This window comes from Bombyx mori, chromosome 15, assembly GCF_030269925.1.
Source record: "Bombyx mori chromosome 15, ASM3026992v2".
Lineage (NCBI taxonomy): Eukaryota > Metazoa > Arthropoda > Insecta > Lepidoptera > Bombycidae > Bombyx > Bombyx mori.
In genome coordinates, this window is record NC_085121.1 from 14,826,113 (window position 1) to 14,846,357 (window position 20,245).

At 38.8% G+C, this 20,245-nt stretch overlaps 2 protein-coding genes across 3 annotated transcripts; both read right to left on the reverse strand.

Annotated features, from left to right (window-relative positions):
• Positions 1-1,501: 1,501 nt before the first annotated feature.
• Positions 1,502-8,015, reverse strand: LOC101735451 (uncharacterized). Its single transcript, XM_004922977.4, has 8 exons — positions 7,971-8,015; positions 7,561-7,651; positions 6,386-6,527; positions 5,796-5,938; positions 4,723-4,786; positions 3,913-4,018; positions 2,969-3,064; positions 1,502-1,654 (listed from the first exon to the last, which is right to left on the reverse strand). The coding sequence occupies exons 2-8, from the start codon at positions 7,628-7,630 to the stop codon at positions 1,595-1,597; spliced, it is 681 nt and encodes a 226-aa protein (XP_004923034.1). The 5' UTR covers positions 7,631-7,651; positions 7,971-8,015; the 3' UTR covers positions 1,502-1,594.
• A 6,459-nt stretch (positions 8,016-14,474) lies between these two features.
• Positions 14,475-19,135, reverse strand: LOC119629625 (uncharacterized). 2 transcript variants are annotated; one of them, XR_005245583.2, is made up of 6 exons: positions 18,537-19,135; positions 17,369-17,516; positions 16,541-16,722; positions 15,556-15,661; positions 15,269-15,364; positions 14,475-14,600 (listed from the first exon to the last, which is right to left on the reverse strand). XR_005245583.2 is itself a non-coding variant. In XM_062672741.1 (3 exons), the coding sequence occupies exons 1-3, from the start codon at positions 18,601-18,603 to the stop codon at positions 16,566-16,568; spliced, it is 372 nt and encodes a 123-aa protein (XP_062528725.1). In that variant the 5' UTR covers positions 18,604-19,135; the 3' UTR covers positions 16,420-16,565. The 2 variants fall into 2 exon arrangements, 1 of the variants encoding a protein (XP_062528725.1); XM_062672741.1 differs by lacking the exons at positions 14,475-14,600; positions 15,269-15,364; positions 15,556-15,661 and having other exon boundaries at positions 16,420-16,722.
• Between the last annotated feature and the right edge of the window lie 1,110 nt (positions 19,136-20,245).

Here is a 20,245-nt window from a genome sequence, read left to right on the forward strand (position 1 = left end):
AACGGTCAAAGGGTGTAAAATCATTAATTATATAAAGAAGAAAAAATGTGTGGCAAACATTCTGGAGAAACTGTGGAGTTCATGTGAGTTTTTTTTTTGTGTATCCACCAACTTTTTCATAAAAGTTAAATCTATGTTACATTATTTGATGAAAGGCGATTGCATGCAGCAGAGATGCGAATGTGGCGATGGATGTGTGGAGTAACGACAATGGATAGAATACGGAATGAATATGCTAGAGGAAGTCTGAAAGTGGCACCTGTAACAGAGAAGCTGAGAAGTGCGCGTTTGGGATGGTATGGACATGTGATGAGACGAGATTAAAATGAGGTTGGTAAGAAAATGTTAACAATGAATGTGGAAGGATACAGAGGAAGAGGTAGACCTAAGAAGAAATGGATAGATTGCGTGAAAGACGATATGGGTAAGAGGGGAGTGAGCGAAGAAATGGTATATGATAGAAGAGTATGGAAGGAGAAAACATGTTGCGCCGACCCCAGGTAACTGGGAGAAGGCCAGGATAATGATGATATTACATTATTTTATATTTATTTATATTGTTACAGTGAAAAACAGTTATATTATGGGAACGACTATATCAAGACGAAGGATCTTTGCTACATCGTCAAAGATCAGGTAGATTACGACTCATACAAATACGAAGAAAATAGATTTAAGTCGATTGATTATTGACTACACCAGATTATTCAACACAAGCGTTGATGTCGTCCGTCGTGTTCTTTATGTGACAGTTCAATATAATATAACTGTAATCTTATTATAACTGTCAATAACACATTGAAATGGATCTACGATAAGCAAATGTTTAAAACTGGAAAACTTTATTATTATAATGGGTAGGAGCTTTATGATAAATCGGTCATAGGTTATATAAACTGTAACTTTAATATGCTTTCAAAACATTTTTTTTATTGTGGTCCAGCTTCAGTCTTCTTTCCAAATACCGAAATGAATGCTTAAGATAATATCTCAATAAAATGTTAAAATACAAGTTTTGGTCATTCCATATAATTATACAAAATACTAATTAAATTATTTAAAACCTCATACGACACCCATAAAACGTCATTAGGCGTATGTATTCGTAGCATTTAGACTGGACACAATAAAAAGGACTTAAAAACTCAAACACAACCTGATTTGAAACATATTGTAATTGATGTGATCAAGTAACCGCTCTAACTGGGTTGCCAGTCGCAACCGCCATTCGAGCAGCTGAAGACCGGACGAGATGGAAACAGCTCACGAGACAGGCAACGGTCAAGTTTCAGGGACACGACCTTCAGCAATGAAGAAAGCGACGAAGAAGAAGAAGAAGAAGTAATTGATCCTACTCTAGCTTCTGTGAATTAACTTTTACGCTATCGAGAACGTTAAAAAACTCGCATTAAACACGCGACACAGGTCATTCAATCCGATGTGTACGGCCTCCCATCACCAGGCGGTACGTGCTGTAACTACAGCAATAAAAATCGGTTAGTACATCAAATATTATTTTATTTAATATACAATATTTGATTTATATGTTATTCTTTTGTATAAAATGTCGGCGGAGTCCAATAACATTAAATATTTAAACGAGAGAATCGATGAGAAAGATGATGGCTCGCTCAAAAAATTCGAAGATCTGGGTCTGAAAAAAAAGTGTCCAAAATAAAAACTCATTCAGTGTTTTTAAATATGTTTAAAGTCGTTTCCTGCTTGTGGTTAATTTGACTTCTGATTGCTTACATAAAATATTATTCAAACTCATTAAAAATACATTGCATGCAATCTAATTTTGGTACAAATTTTAACACAGTAATGTCAGATCAAGAACTGTATGGAATGCATTAATTTCATCAATGATATTATTCTAAAAATATGTCCGAAATACTTAGTATTTGAACACGTGTAATCCAAGGAGCATTCATATTTTTTTCTTATTACTTATATAATTATGTGGTACTTGGTATGATATGTGACTTATACTCGTATGCTTAGAGCTGAGCACTGCTGTATGCAGATTAATATTTCAAAAATGTTTTAATCCTACTCATTATAGTATAGAGAGCCGGATATTGCCAAATGTTTTCATTTGGCTTACATTTTACGAAAACCTGTATATTCAAATTAACAGTCAAATGAACCATAGACAATCCAAGATCCTTTGGCCATTTAATTAATATATGTTTAATTATTATTAATCTACCACTCTACCACAAACTCATCCCTAGTATCTTTATCGTCTCCTTAGTAACCACCTCCCTCCTAATTTATTCCTAGATCCTTCCTCTCATGTTTACTAGTAGCTATGTATATTGTATGCCTACATGGTTGACACAATCAAATTGCCTATATCTGCCGTAAAGCATCATCCGTTCAGTGAAAACAGTTTTACAATACTACAGGCCGAGGTTCCCATGCCTGAGGGGCGCGAATAATATATTGGAATCGTTAGCCAAAAATGCTAAAGGCCGACCCAATAAGCTACTCTCATCGGCTGAAATAGAACCCGAAGTAAGGAGTTACCGCGATCAACACCACAACTAGACGCGCAATTTACCACTAGGATACCCCGTCGGCGGCTTCGTCGATGCGATAGTCGACGACCCTACGGCGTCCAACAAGGTACGGCAGCCCGTCAGGCCGCACCAGACGATGCCGTTGGTGAAAGACAAAAATATCCTCCTTACGTCTCAGTGTTCCGGGAGGCTTTTATTTTATGATATCTAAAGACTCGGGTTACCACCTAACACCTGGTGAATTGCAAGCTCGCTCTTCCATTTTAAAATGTAACGCAATTAATGGTTTTTTAAGTTATTGTTCAGTTTGTAACGCAATCAAAGCGGTACTTGTCTCAGACGTAAACTAACGAATGATCGAATGATTCAATCATAGTACCAGTACCAGGCCATGGACGTTTCAATACTAGATTTGCTTTTCGAAATTAAAACATAATACTAACGTTGTAAGTTTTAAGGGCTTCGGATAGCTTGTTGATCAAGAAATCGTTGACCCTGTCGGAGACTTCCTCGCCGAAAAGAATGATCTTGAGGTCAGACTGAAACAATACGCAAACAAATAATAAATTAGTAATAGTGCATAACATAGTGTTCGAAATATAAGTAGAATTATAAGTTTATCAAGGAGAAGCAGCTAGCGGATTTTATATGAACTTTCCAGAAAGGGCGCAACTACTAAAGCCTTAGGCCACTATAGGTAAATAGTCTTGGTTTGTATCTTTTTATTGTAACTTAATAACTAACAATACATATTAATAGACAAAGATTAAATGATTTTATTAAATTAATTATCGAATGATAATTGTTAGTTTCTCTAGTTCCACTGCAGAATACTGTTTGTTGCATTACGGTCTGAATTAGAATTATTACTTCATTTTCCGATTGCTTGAAGCAGAGATGCGAATGTTGCGATGGATGTGTGGAGTAACGAGAATGGATAGAATACGGAATGAATATGTTAGAGGAAGTCTGAAAGTGGCACCTGTGACAGAGAAGCTGAGAAGTGCGCATTTGGGATGGTATGGACATGTGATGAGACGAAATGAAAATGAGGTTGGTAAGAGAGTGTTAACTATGAATGTGTAAGGATATAGAGAAAGAGGTAGACCTAAGAAGAAATGGATGGATTGCGTGAAAGACGATACGGGTAAGAATAGAGTGAGCGAAGAAATGGTATATGATAGAAGAGTATGGAAAGAAAAAACATGTTGCGCCGACCCCAGGTGACTGGGAGAAGGGCAGGATAATGATGATGATGTCCATTATACTTCGATATCATGTATCAATGTGAGCGACGGAATTCACAATGACTACTCAATTAATTTAATTCATAATTTACAACCACATCAATATCGAAAATAGATAAATTTTAATTTTAAACATTCACCTCGACATCACCAACGGTGATAGTGCCGGTTACATCTCGAATGTTAATGTTGGGCAGGAGTCCCACTCTCAAACGAGCTACCACATTCACGTTTTCGATGACAACTCTGTAAAAGGTATAAAGAAACAAATTTTATTTTCAAAACCTTGGTTATAACAAGTCTAGTCTGTTTTATATATTTTTTTGCTCGATGGGCGGAACATGCTCACAGGCCAACTGGTGTTAAGTGGTTACTGGAGCCCATAGACATATACAACGTAAATGCGCCACCCATCTTGAGATATAAGATCTAAGGTCTCAAGTATGGTTACAACGGCTGCCCCACCCTTCAAATCGAAACGCATTACTGCTTCACGGCAGAAATAGGCAGGGTGGTGGTACCTACCCGCGCGGACCCACACGAGGCCCTACCACCAGTAATTATGCAAATTATATAATAATTTTGCGGGTTTCATTTTTATTACACGATGCTATTCCTTCACCGTGGAAGTCAATCGTGAACATTTGTGGAGTACGTATTTCATTAGAAAAATTGGTATCCGCCTGGGATTCGAACACCGGTGCATCGCGCAGCACGAATGCACCGGACGTCTTATCCTTTAGGCCACGACGACTTCAAAAGTAATTGTCTTTCTATTTTTATAACTTTTCATCACTCGTAGTGAGTAGCCATTTGTTAGTTTTTCATTTAGTTCTCTAATAATCTGCGTCTCTTGCGGCTTAGTGGGAAAAAGTAGCTCCAACGCGCGTATTAATAGGAGCAGACATAAGATCATATGGGACAAATACAGTTTCATGATAAACACACACCTTCCAGAACCATCGACTTCAAGTTCGTCCCTGCCGAAAACGCTAATTGTACCGACGAAGGACCCTTAGAAGAAGAGAAAGAGATTACGCATTATTAGTCATAGATATTTTCTGAGCTTCATCAAGGTAAAAAAAATGGTAAATAGCTTACATAATATAAATTAGTCACGATTCCGTCCACCATAATTATCAAAAGAAAACATGTTTTGTGTTAAATTAGATTATCTTTTTGGTCGGACTATAATATTTAAGTAAGAAAACTATAGGTATTATTTAGGTAATTTTATTTTTAGAAAGAGAGAGGTCTCCCTCTCTCTCTCTAGAAGTATTCTTTATTGTACACAAAAAAAAAAAACAATGCGAAACACTAAGTACAAAAAAGTACAATTGGCGGTCATATCGCTAAGATCGCGAATTGGCGGTCTTATCGCGATCTCCTCCAGATAACCATCAGGTGGACAAGAATAATTTGGAAACGAATTACACGCGGTGTACCAATCAATTCATCGATTATATATTAGATATCCATATTTATATTATCAATTTTAGTTTAAATAATGAAATTTATTATTGAGACTATTTACAATTTAGGGAAGATTTGTGAACGATTTAACATACCAAGGCATTTCGTATTTGATTTTAAAACTGACCAATTAGTTAAGATAATTTTATAAGTAGTTAAAATTATTAGTTTGGACCAATTAGTTAATATATCTCTCAAACGGCTAGTAAGAAACAACTTAAAAATTGCAATTGTCGAAAATTTTTCAATTTACTTCCACGTTGACTGATATTAACCTTGAAATACACAAAAGGTTCTTTAATTAAACGTCCAAAGAACAATCTGAATCTACCTTCATGCAATTTGTTAAGAATTCTGAATTGAAAACATTAATACTTATCATTAAAATCTATCAGCCCACAGACGTCCACTGCTAGACATAGACCTCTCCCAAGCCTCACCACAACGAACGGTCCTGCGCTGCTTGTATCCTGCGGATTCCTTCGAACCTCAATAGTTCGTCGGTACACCTTGAGAAATGCCTACCCACACTATATTATCATTAACGTACCAACAGATAATTGGAGCTTGGGTACGGATAAGTTGATGCTGATGGCACGGCTCAATAGGTGGAAATTAACGTCGTTGACGATAATGTTGCTACCGCCTTCGAAGTTGAACTCAGATAAAGAGCCAGTAGCAGTGAAGACGTCCCTGAAATTTACAACAAAAAATGAACATTAAGCACTTCACTAGTTTAAAGCTGATTTCACCATAGGCAATTTAACACATTACGAAATTTTTAACAAAATTATCCACTTTAATGGACAGAGAACCAAAGTATGGATGCAAGTTCCCATTATTTATAATTTTTTTTGGATTTCCTCGTTTTGGCGCTTTGAGTTTGCTTGTAGTGCTGAAAGTGGAAACCCCCACTCTGACTGGGTTTTAACCCCGGGTGGAGATGAAACATCGCGTGAGACAGTGCAAGGAGGAATCGTTTGGTGTGGTATACCCCTTGGTCCCGCGGGCTCCTCCCAACATTTGCTGACTGTTAAATCGCACATACTCCGCATGCCCCCTGGGCGCGAATATCTCGTAGGAGGTTCGGTCTCCTGCCCGAAAAAAAATGCTCCTGTTGCTTTAACAGATACAACTTACTCTAAATCGAAAAAGGAGTAGGTGCCCTCAGCGCTCTCGACGTACAAAGGATCTAGACCACTAGCTTGAACACTTTCTATGATCAGTTGTATAAAACCCTTCACCAAGTCTTCAAGCAAATTTCTTTGTTGCAGTGCAAGCTCTGAAAACAAAATTTAAATTAAAATCCAAACGTATATTGTGATTATGGCCTACCATTTTCATCGTCAGTTCTAATTCTTGATACTCTAGTTTGTAATTTTGACAATTATTAGAAATTATCAACATAATACTCGTAAGAGGCAACTTAAAATATCTTCTGTGATTGGGTCGATTGCGCTTCAACGTGGCGTTCAGTAAAAATTTGGTGATGTACCACCTTGATGCGTTCAAGTAAATACAAGTTCTACAAACAACCACACACGGATCATCAGTCCGATCTTCCCATTGTGGTTAGCCCTATGACTTCATCGAATTAGGGCTGAGATGACGACGGAGAGCGGTCACTGTAAATTCGACAGATAAGATGGAGAACGCGCTTGAGGCCTGCCTGATAGGACGGCATTATGTCCTAGTTCGCACAATGAATACCACTAAGTAGAGACGATGGATGGTGGACCATATTCGATTTCTATAAGTGGATCTTGGAGATGGTGGAATTTGGATATAGCGCTGTTCTATATCTACACCAGCTCGTGGCCATCAAGCAGGGGAGTTTGTTAGGGATCGCGATAGTACACGCGAGTTACAAAACAATCTTTTTTTTTTTTTTTTATTGCTTAGATGGGTGGGCGAGCTCACAGCCCACCTGGTGTAAAGAGGTTACTGGAGCCCACAGACATCTACAACGTAAATGTGCCACCCACCTTGAGACATAAGTTCTAAAGTCTCAAGTATAGTTACAACGGCTGCCCCACCCTTCAAACCGAAACGCATTACTGCTTCACGGCAGAAATAGGCAGGGTGGTGGTGCCTACCCGTGCGGACTCAATCTTTGGTGAATCCCTTTTGAAATGATACTACTGTAGTCCTATACTCAACGATCTCATCTAAGGCCCGAACGCAGGTGATGTAGAGACAGGGGGTTTCATTCGATTCAACCCTAAAATGCCCCGTCTAATGCCCAGGTGGATGTGCATCGATTTCGTCTTGGCAAAAGTTTTGTTTATGTACAAAAGAAACTTTTTTTTACTTACCGGAACTCCTTTGGGGCCCGGCAGACGCGCTGGCAATAATCGCAAGAGCAAAAACGAAGGTCGCCTTCATGATGAGTTCAATTTATCTTCGCTAAAATAAATACAAAAAATCATTAGAAGTTTGATAGTAATTTCCAGGAAATATATTATGAACGATTGGCAACATATAAATTTAGTTACTGATTTTCAACACACAAAAAAACAGTCTAACACAAATATGTTGAATTGAATATCTGAAGATAAAAAAAACTTATGAAACAATATGTACTCCAAAATTATTTTAATTTATATCATGATCAACTATAATTTAAAATCTTCAATAATATTTCAAGAAATACATCCAGATTTATATTGTTTTTTATTATAAAAATAAATGTATAATTTTATTGAGTATTAAAAAGCTCATGTACCAAGTTTATTAGTATATTATCTCGGCAAATGACTAGGGTTTTTCTACGGAAACAGCCTTTTATACCAATTAATTGTTAACTGATGAAGATAATAACAATCTAGCTGATACTATCTGATTAAGAATTTGCAAAAATTCCAATTCCGGGATCAAAATAAAAAATGTAACGAAATTGTATCCATGCTGTATGTAGCGCATGGTGTAATTCCTTACATTTTATTTTATAGTTTATGCCTCTTGCGATAAGGTTTCTTTTGATTGGCATGCTAATGTATATGTGATCTCGGAACCTAGAAATGGTAATTAACTACCCACACCCCAGTAATAAGATCTAAAATACAGTGGGATTGCTAATATTTATAATAGTAGATGATGACCGAGCTTTGCTCGGCTTTTTTTTATAACGCCCTCTTGTTGTGTACCTAAAGCAGTAAAAATAGTATTATTATTCGCCAATAGATGTCGAGAAGAGTTGATTATTGAAAACACGAATAAAACAACATTTTCTGAAAATAAATCGTAGCTACATCGATTTATCGCCCCCGAAATCCCCTGTATACTAAATTTTATGAAAATCGTTGGAGCCGTTTCCGAGATTCAGATTGTATATATATACAAGAATTGCTCGTTTAAAGGTATTTTACATTATTAAAGTTAATTTTACAGACGAGCTTTAACACGAAAACTGTGTAAAGTTTACGAAACGTCAGAAATGATCCAATGACACTAAAAACGCGAGATTAAATCGTAAAACTAGTCTTAATTACGCCTACGAACAGCGAAAGCCGAAGAAAATACTAATTAGTTTCTAATTGCAAATATGAGGGATAAATTTCCAATAAAAATTGGTAAGATATTGAAAGGGTTTTATAAATAAAATAAAAGAAAATATTGAAAAAATAAGTAAAAATTTACAAAACTTTATTTATTATTTCTTAACGAAACTCGATTGTTTAAATTTATTCGTCTATTTATGATATGATGTTATATGTGTGCGACTGGCAATAACCGGAAAATGTACTAAAAAAATAAATAAAATTTCTATTTTTCTTGCATCATTAGAAATCTTATCATCATTATTTGTAGATTATTGTGATACAATATATTTTTTTACCAAGTTCCTCATATGTTATTTCTAATGGAAACATCTAAAACCCGATAATCGACGAAGACTTGCATTAAATTTAATTGGGCGTCCAGAAATGTCTATTATAATTATTATGTACATATATATATGTATTTAAATAAGCACATAAAAAAATCAGCTGTAACAATAAAGATGTAAAAGACCTGATTGTTTTTTTTTTATTGTTTAGATGGTTGGACGAGCTCACAGCCCACCTTGTGTTAAGCGGCTACCCAAGCCCATAGACATCTATTACGTAATCGTATCTCAGTATAGTTACAACGGCTGCCTCACCCTTCAAACCGAAACGCATGACTGTCATTTATTCATGTCATTTAATGTTTGGAAGATATTAATTATTATTATAAAACGGTATTTTTAGAAGACCCAAAGGGTAGGTTAGTTACGAGATCTTTTAGGTCTCCAAAGCACCAGCTGAAAGTTCTTTAAAAATGATAATACACGATGACAGTAATGGCATACGTGGACACTTTTCAGTGCGTTTATTTTAAGAACGGTCCTTGTTTTAAATTAAAAGCCGGAACAATCTCCCATTCAAACATTTTAAAACAAAAAAATATCTTATTTTTTTAAATTGAGCCTTTCCGGCGCATATTAACAATTATAACAATATTAAACTATATAGATGATGACTGAGCTTTGCTCGGTTTTTTTTTTTGATAGCGCCATCTTCTTGTGTCTTCAAAGTGGTTAGTTGCCCTCAATTAAGAGAAATAGTGTTATTATTCGCCAATAGATGTCGGGTAGAGTTGATTATTGAAAACACGAATAAAACAACATTTTCTGAACATAAATCGTAGCTAGATTTATCGCCCCCGAAATCCCCTGTATACTAAATTTTATGAGAATCATTGGAGTCGTTTCCGAGATTCAGATTATATATATTAATATACAAGATTTGCTCGTTTAAAGGTTAAAGGTATAAGATTTGACAAAATAACGAAAACAGTGCGCAAACTTTCAAAACTTAAAGCGAAGTGTGTAAATATTATTAGCGGTATTATTAAAAAAAATACAATTAGGCGAAAATAGATTATAGATGATATTTAGTATCTAGAAACAATCTTGCCGGTATTTGTCTGATCATAATCGTGTTGATTAGAACGATTATATTATAGAGAAAATATTAATAAAAATAACATAGGCGATTATCGAAAGGATATTCTTACTATGTTGCAAAATATATTTTTTATATTGCTTAAATGGGTGGACGAGCTCACAGCCCACCTGGTGTTAAGTGCTTACTAGAGCCTATAGACATCTACAACGTAAATGCGCCACCCACCTTGAGATATAAGTTCTAAGGTCTCAGTATAGTTACAACGGCTGCCCTACCCTTCAAACCGAAGCGCATTACTGCTTCACGGCAGAAATAGGCAGGGCGGTGGTACCTACCCGCACGGATACACAAGAGATCCTACCACCAGTTGATAAAGATAATTGATAATTGAAAAAAATATAGATTAAGATAATCATTTTGTGATTATGAAAAAAAAAACACGTTAGATTGTCACTGTAAGAGGATCCTACATGATAAGGATGTAACTCAAAAGACTCTCAAAAGATAGTCTACTCCCACCCCCTTCAACTATGAAAATTACCACTTCATCTTTACCCGTCTCATTGAACAGTAACTTTCTCTGAGTATTATACCAGCGCATTACGATCGTTAACTGATTACCACTGTTATTGGCAGGGTGGTCTTTAGACTTACGGATGCGCTTTTTTTTTAGCTCACGGATGTTTACTGCTGGATATACGCCTCCTCCTGGGTTCGCCGCAATATATATTGTTACCGAGTCCTGGCAACCCCCGACCGAGAGCCAGCGCTAAAACTATAAAAACGATCCCTCGCTGCGCCTTTGCCTCTTTTTTGTACGTGGCGTTCGTGTGTGCGGTTCTTGTTGAAACATGTTTAGGACTTGTGTAATTTTAACAGTTTTCCTTAATAGTAAATTGAAATCATTTTGTTAGAAGTTTTGTTAATTCAGTGAAATATAATTAGGCCAGTTCTGTGTTATTTATTTCTTTTTGTTAACTACCTCACTTCTGGTCGATAATATCAGAATTGGGATAAAACCACGTGCTTTTGAAAAGTGACGGGACGTCAATGTAGAAAATACAGGCGCGATCATTCTCATCGACGCTGTCATGACCGCTCGAATTCTAGATTTAGGAGTTTGTTGCATTAATCATCGTCGCGATCGTGTTGTGTGTAGGAAGAGCAAGACACCTACGCCGCAGGATGTCTCCTGGCATAGTTCCGTGGAACCGTTCTTTGGAACATAATTATACTCGTGAGATCGTGAGATTAATGACCACTTTACCGGTACCGTCTAATCACAATACGCCGTCGCACTCGTGTACCGAACGCCACGCGCACTTATTTTTGCCACCAGCAGCAACGGTTTCCGTCGAAGGGGGTGACGCATGTGCACCTGAGTACCCCGGAACAGCGTCATGCAAATCGGCGGGTGTGTGTAGCAGTGCTGGTCAGCAGATGGACGGCGTGACGAACAGGATTATTGGAGCATTGCAGGTGCTATCTAAACTTTGACAATGGAGGCGCCTTCTGTCTGATTTGTTCACAGACGCAGGGCGTTGTCGCTGACGTGTGAGGTCAGTAGCGAGTCGGCGCCGTGCTCCAGCAGGAGAGCGCAGAGCCGTGCAGACTGCACGTGTTGCTCGCGTGCCGCTACCTGCGCGCGCTCACCTGCTTCTGGCGCGCATACTGCGCGCACTGCTCGCGTACCGCTGGCTGCGCGCACTGCTCGCGTGCCGCTGGCTGCGCGCGCTCATCTACTTCTGGCGCGCATACTGCGCGCACTGCTCGCGTACCGCTGGCTGCGCCCACTGCTCGCGTGCCGCTGGCTGCGCGCGCTCATCTACTTCTGGCGCGCATACTGCGCGCACTGCTCGCGTACCGCTGGCTGCGCGCGCTCATCTACTTCTGGCGCGCATACTGCGCGCACTGCTCGCGTACCGCTGGCTGCGCGCGCTCGTCTACTTCTGGCGCGCATACTGCGCGCACTGCTCGCGTACCGCTGGCTGCACGCACTGCTCGCGTGCCACTACCTGCGCGCGCTCGCCTGCTTCAGACGTGCATACTGCACGTGTTGCTCGCGTGCCGCTGCATGCGCGCGCTCACCTACTTCTGACGTGCATACTGCACGTGTTGCTCGCATGCCGCCGACTGCACGGTGCTGTACGACTGGCAGTGACGCAGAGAGCGATGTCGCTTAGTCTGCGGCCTGCTGCTGCGGACTACCCAACGGATTATCTATCAGGACGGTCGAGCGGGACGCCCGCCACACGTGGTGCAGCCTCGCATCGTGGGAGCAGACTGGAGCTGGGACGGCTGCCCTGCTTCCACATCATCCTTACGAGTGGACCCCGATGACATGCAGCCTTTTCTTCGAAATTAATATGTGAAGGTCGAGGTGGGCACTTCGGTGCTTTACTTCCCATTTTTGAGGTTGAGGTGGACACGACGGTGCTTTACTTCCCATTTTTGAGGTTGAGATGGGCACGACGGTGCTTTACTTCCCGTTTATTTTTTTTGAGCAGTATGGTAGATGCGGATTCGGCCGGATCTTGCGTCCCTACTGTTTAGCTGTGTTGTGTCGGTAATGTTCAGTATCTGTATCGGTGAATATTGCCGACAACAGCGCGCTACTGTTTTAGACGTTTTCTGTACGGGCTAACTCAGTAAAGGAATCGTGCAGGTGTTTCAAATTGCGCAGTTTGGGACAGTTGTGCGATATCTATTCTTCTCACTTCAAATGTTTATCTTTGGCTCATCCTCGCTGCAGATGTAAGAGTGCACGCTTGCGTCTGTAGTAGGGATTCTAAATTTTAGAAAGTTTTAGAGCATTAAGGTCTGGGTGTAATTTTTTTTGTTACGTTACAGAGGGTGACCTTGTTGATGCAAGCTCTGACGTAGCTGGAAGAGATATGCTTCTGCTAAGAGATGAAGCGGTCGAGGACGCCTTGCCATCAGGAACGGCCGTGTTACCGAGTCCTGGCAACCCCCGACCGAGAGCCAGCGCTAAAACTATAAAAACGATCCCTCGCTGCGCCTTTGCCTCTTTTTTGTACGTGGCGTTCGTGTGTGCGGTTCTTGTTGAAACATGTTTAGGACTTGTGTAATTTTAACAGTTTTCCTTAATAGTAAATTGAAATCATTTTGTTAGAAGTTTTGTTAATTCAGTGAAATATAATTAGGCCAGTTCTGTGTTATTTATTTCTTTTTGTTAACTACCTCACTTCTGGTCGATAATAATATATTAATTTTTTCTACCTATACCGATAGCCTTGGGAGGCTATTTCAGCTTCTCCTTGACGTGTAGGTGAGCTCACGGGGCTCAAACAGGAGTGTTGCTAACACCGGCCCTAGCAAGAGCAGTGCTTCACAGAATCTACCACCGGATCGGAAACGCGACCCACTGAGAAGATCCGCCGAGAAACTCAGTGGGCTATGTCTATGGGTTAATTTATTCGTCGAGCCCTTCGTCGCAAGAGACGGGTTTGCCAAGAACGGTGACCGGTGCTTGAGGTACCTAAAGCACCGTTAATGGATCGGGAGGATCCGTAATTGCGTGTTTAGGGCGACGTCGACTGTTTACCATTCGGTCCACAGGATCAGGTAGAGCCACAATAGCCGGTCCTGTACAATCTGCAGCCAGCGTGATCCCCCGACTTTCAGCAGGTCGTCGATCTACCTTGTGAAAGGACTACACACGCTACGCTTTCTGGCTTGCCGTCGCCATACAAGAACTTTTCGACGCTAGTCGCCGTCTATTCTACGAGTAATATACCTTGCCCAATGACACTTGAATCTTGCAATCCTTCGGGCTATGCCAGTTAGCTTAGTTCTTCTGCGAATCTCATTATTCCTGATGTGATTTCGCAGGGAAACTCCGAGTATAGCCCTCTCCATTACTCTTTGAGTGAGTTTGAGGCTTCTAATAAGGCCCATTGTCAGCGACCACGTCTTAGTGCCGTATATCATCACTGGCAACACACATTGGTCGTAGACTTTTATCTTGACACTTAGCACTGCAGTATTTAGAATTATTTAAGATTCTATTAGGAGTATTTAGGAAAATATTTTCCACAGCCCATGCGGTCATTTGCCTATGTAAGCTATGTAGTTAAAATGAAACAACTCAATACTACTTTTATTTTTTTGTTCATGTTTTGCTATTATTAACCGGATGAAAGACTTTAGATCTACTAATGAAACATCCGCAGGTTCTCCCAATTAATTCTTCAATACTGCATAAACTTAGTATGTCTCTAAGAAAAGTACTACAAAATTAAAAAATACACGACAGAAAGGTAAATAAAATTATAGAGTTCATTCAAATTATCTTTATTCAATTTTGTTGTTTACATCTCAATGATATTATTCCTACAGAGCATTTATAGAAGGTTGTTGATGATGTAGATGATGAGGCGCTCAATAAAGGCGAGGATCTTGTTCTGTATAAAAAAAAATTAACATTAATAATCTGATGAGGCGATTTTTTTCTCCGTTTTTATCTCTTTTAAAATTTTTGCGTTACGCAACAATATGACATTGACACTATCTTCTTCTTTTTCTCCACCTTATCCCGACACGTGGCCCGACAAAATCCTGAGAACTTGGAAAAATTAATAGTTGTAGGTCACATCGAAGGAAAGAGAAGTCGAGGAAGATTGCCGACCAGGTGGACGGACATTGTCAAGGAGGCCACAAACACCAGCGTCCCAGGCGCCATTAAGCAGGCCGAATGCAGGCAACATTGGAGGAAGCTGGTGCAAAAACTGGACCAAGGTGGTCACGACCCTCGGTAATGAGGAAACAAAGAAGAATCCCACTAGGTGGGGTCGGCACAGTTCATTTTTCTCTTCCATTCTCTTCTATCAGTCGTCATCTCAACACTTAGTCCTCTCTCTCTCTCTCTCTCTCTCTCATATCGTCATGCACACACTCTATCCATGTCTTCTTCGGTGGAACTCTTACCCCTCTACCTTGCACTACTAATTTCCATTCATCTCCTAGTCACATGCATCTTCTCTCTATGCATAACATTGACACTATATAATCGGATATGATATAGTGGATAAAAAAATTAAATAAAGAACATATTTAAATTAAAAATACTCACATTGTAAATATCAAGAGCTTCAGGCAGCTTGTTGTTCAATAAATCATTGACTCTTTCGCTGACGTCTTCGCCGAAGAGAACGACGTTGAGGTTAGACTGGGAAAAAAGCACGACTTTAAAAAAAGGCTTTAAATATGAAACCTAACCTAAACCTAAATTTTGACCTGTTAGTTCTAATTTGAAGGATATTGAACTTTGGTTTCACGTAGCAGTGTATAAATAATGTTATTTATTGGTAAGAATTTTAAGTTGTCAGCAGTCAGTTTCAATTAAGAACTTCGATTTACCTGGACGTCACCAACGGTAAGACGACCGGTTACTTCTTGAATGTTGATGCCAGGGAAGATGGATACTCTAAGGCGGGCGTACAAATTGATGTTTTCGATAACAAGGCTGAGAAAAAAAAAGAAAATGAATTATATTAGTGATTTAAGACGATGTATTCAAGAGAAGACAGACAGACAGACAGACATGACAGAGAACATATATTAATTTGGGTTGATCATGATGATAGAGAAGCACTTTGTGGTAGTCTGTACCGTGCAGTCTTTTTTTTTATTGCTTAGTTGGGTAGACGAGCTCACAGCCCACCTGGTGTTAAGTGGTTACTGAAGCCCATAGACATCTACAACGTAAATGCGCCATCCATCTTGAGATATAAGTTCTAAGGTCTCAAGTATAGTTACAACGGCTGCCCTACCCTTCAAACCGAAACGCATTAGTGGTTCATAGCAAAAATAGGCAGGGTGGTGGTACCAACCCGTGCGCACTTCTAAACCACTCAGTTAGTGTTTATGAATATTCAATAATTTGGATGTTAACATAGCATTAAAATATTAGTGATTTTATCTATGGAGATAGATGGACCTTGGTGCCTAAAAACCGTTATTAAAATTCTTAGATTCAGAACTCTTAAAACTATTATTATTTTTTATTATTGTTATTTATTGCTTAGATGGGTCGACGAGCTCACAGCCCACCTGGTGTTAGGTGGTTACTGGAGCCCATAGACATCTACAACGTAAATGCGCCACCCACTTTGAGATATAAGTTCAAAGGTCTCAAGTATAGTCACAACGGCTGCCCCGCCCTTCAAACCGAAACGCATTACTGCTTCACTGCAGAAATAGGCAGGGCGGTGGTACCTACCCGTGCAGACACATAACAGGTACCACCAGTAAAAATTTATAATTCATTCAAAATCATAAAAATAATATGTATTCGTATTCGAATGAGGTTTGAAATTGTTGAGTGTATAGATTTTTTTTTAACGATTATTAATAAATAGATCATGTTTTTATTTAAACATACCAGCAGATCCACTCAGCTTGGGTAGAGTGAAGTCGAGGTTAATGTTACCGCCGAACAGATTGTAAGTAATTTCGTTAATGACTATGTTGCTGCTGCCTTCGAAAGCCAATTCCGATACGGAGCCAGTAGCCGAGAATACATCCCTATAATTAAATAAAAAAAGCAATTTCATATATTTCGTAGAAGTTTTCACTTTATATACTTCTGGCATAAATGTGAAAAAGAATTACCAAGTTCCACCTAATTATAAGTATAAAATTAAATCGAAATAACGCAAGATATATCTCTTTTATACTTTTAATAATCACTTTTATAAAACACACAGAAACCAATAATCGTTACGGGTGATTGAGTAATAATTTTGACTAATACCTACCTAGGCCATTTAAATTTCAACCAGTAAATTAGGTTTTTTTTTTAGGTTTGAAGGATTGCTCGTGGCCCGGAGGCCTTTCCAGTTTCACCAGGACAGGTGGGCGAGCAAAGGCTCAGCCAGGAGAGGTGGGATTTGCTAACAGCTGCCCGAGCGCCTCCGAAGGAGACCTAACAACAGAGCAGCTGCTTCGCGAATGAATCTACTACCGGATTAGAATCGCGACCTGCTGTGAAGACCCGGCGAGAAACCCAGCGAGCTGATTCATGGGTTGCATGTCAAACTCTTTGTCGATTTCGACGAGTACGGGTACCGGGGTCCCTAAGACTGCTCCTAGTGTTGTAAAATGAGTTTTGGCGTAGAGTATACCATATATTTTTAACTTCGATTTCAGCAAATCTGTGAATTTCACTTACTCTAATCCGAAAAGGGTGTAGCTGCCTTCAGCGCTCTCGACATACAAGGGGTCCAATCCTCTGGCTTGGATTCCGTTGATGACTAACTTCACGATATTCTCAATGATTGTTTCTATCAAGTTTCTCTGATCTTTTGCGAAGCCTGCAGCTAAAGAAATATCAAAAGATACGGTGAGTTTACTCACCTATTGTGAGTCCCCGCGGGTAGGTACCACTGCCCTGCCTATTTCTGCCGTGAAGCAGTAATGCGTTTCGGTTTGAAGGGCGAAGCAACCGTTGTAACTATACTGATATCTAAGAACTCATAGCTCAAAGTTAGGTGGCGCATTTACGCTGTAGATGTTTATGGGCTCCGGTAACCGCTTAACACCAGGTGGACTGGGAAGCTCGTTCACCCATCTAATCTATAAAAAAATTAAATAAAAAGAGTTCCGAGGTCTCTTGATGTGAACATCACCTGTAGAAATTAACTTCGAACTCATGGACGTAACATTTCGAACTCATAATAGGTCATGAAGGCTGATGAATATAAATCACTCAAATGTCCGGTAACACACCGAGGTTTCTAATCAAACGTTTACAGCATAATTTAAAACTAGTGCTAATCTAGCTCAATTAGATTGGAATTGTCAACATATTCAGCTTATTACGGGCAGTAATAGTAATTTGCGGTCACATCTACATAATATCTCTAATTTCAAACATTTTGCGTGGTTTATTTCATTTAACACTGTCGTTCCTTCATTGGGAAGAATTTCACGAACACACAAAACTTTTTTTTTTTTTATTGCTTAGATTTGTGGACGAGCTCACAGCCCTCCTGGTGTTAAGTGGTTACTGGAGCCCATAGACATCTACAACGTAAATGCGCCACACACCTTGAGATATAGTTCTAAGGTCTCAGTATAGTCACAACGGCTGCCCCACCCTTCAAACCGAAACGCATTAATGCTACACGGCAGAAATAGGCGGGGCGGTGATACCTACCCGTGCGGACTCACAAGAGGTCCTACCACCAGAACAAGCGCGTCTTTTGAATCATATTCTAGCGAGCAGTTGCTATTTTGTTTTTTTTCTGACTCATACACATTTTTTACAGTAATTAGAATATTAATGAAGAAAAACACTCGAAGTAATTTAAGAAACGAGACTAGAAGAAAATACTTACCAAAGTTCCTTTGGGGCACAGCAGAGACGCCGGCAATGAGTGCAAGAGCGAGTACGATAGCCTTCATTGTTTGATATTAGTTCTCTGTTAGATAAAATTTTACATGAGTCAAATATTCGATGAAACTACAAAAATACAATGTTTTATTTGAGGTGACCGAAAATTACAAAAAAAATAATATTGTAAACAACAAAATTATTGGGATTAAAGAAAAATCAAATGAAGAAAAAATATATAATACATATGCGAAAAGTATCAATAAAGAAAATAAGAAAAAATCAGATAAGTTCTTAAAACATTTGTTGTGGTAAACAATTTTGGAATTCGAACTTTGCTTTGAGGAACCAACGTATTGTGATCCTACCTCAGCAAATGAGTACAGTGTGTTCACTAAAACGCTCTATTTATACTATTTATCTATTAACAGATAACGGATCTAGGGGATACAATCTGATTAGTTAGCAATCACATGAGGAAAATAACATTAAATTCATATGAGAAATGCGTTCTATTATTGTGGCTATGACGTAAGCACAGTGTATCAAAAACTCAATACGACATAATGAAGTAAGAGCTTGCTCTTGATACCACATACATGGGAAGACATCCTGTTCTCGTTGCAAAATCCCACGTCATCAGGAATGCTATGCTAAGATAATCAATAAAAACGGTCCTCATCAGAGAAGCACAATTTCTACGAGACCACTTTGTCACAGAAGGAAACAGCAGATTGTGATGGAGAATTTTTTTCTGAACTGACACCATCTAGGCGAGCTTCAAATATTCCGTTGCCAATGGTGGCATTCTCGGTATCGTGTATAATACGGAGACCATTGAGAAATTGTTGTAAATATATCAAAGGTTTGTTGAAAATAAATATTCTGTTCTATTCTACAATATCACTATCATGACTCTGGTATTGAGTTAGTACACTATATAATAATACCCTGTAATAATGCAACCTTTTATACTTCAACCCTTCCTTCCCCTTTTAAACTACAGGAGTATTCTTTATTATTTTTTCCAATTTTTTTAATACTATCAGTGCAAGCGCTATTTATGCGGCATTGCGACGCTTTTTCTTTCATCGAATTTCAAATAACAACGGTGCTAAAGATATATTCACTATAATAGCAAGGGAAAATGATCCGGAGTGATCACATCTTTTTGGCATCGTCTATCCGTTATCAATGCTTTTCTGCACAAACATTCTTTCTTGATTTTCTTAAGAATATGTATCTTGTCTTAACTTTATTTTAAGCACTGAGGAAAAATTCCCTACATTTGGTACCTTTTATTTCGAAACTATGCGTAGACTGAACTTTTACCATTATTACACCGTTATAGTTTATGTATATTAAAAAATAATAAAGTTATTGCGTTAGTTAAATGCTAACTAGTATTCTCTACAAGCCCAATACTGATATTGTTAGTCATCTTTACTCTGTTACAAACACACCGAATCTCGTTTTCGAGAATTGAAATGTTGCCTCGACCTTAACTAGCAAAAGAAGAAATAGTATTCTAAATAATATGAACAAATTTTGTCTTAATGTGGAAAAACTGATTTTCGTGGTATCTTCACCAGGCTTTCCCAAATGGAATCTATTTTAACTTAGATTTCACCACAACATGTGGTCTTCTTGAATGTTACACGGCTTAGTAAGCCTACCACTGTTTCCAAAAGGAATTACTGTTCTGAGGAGGAC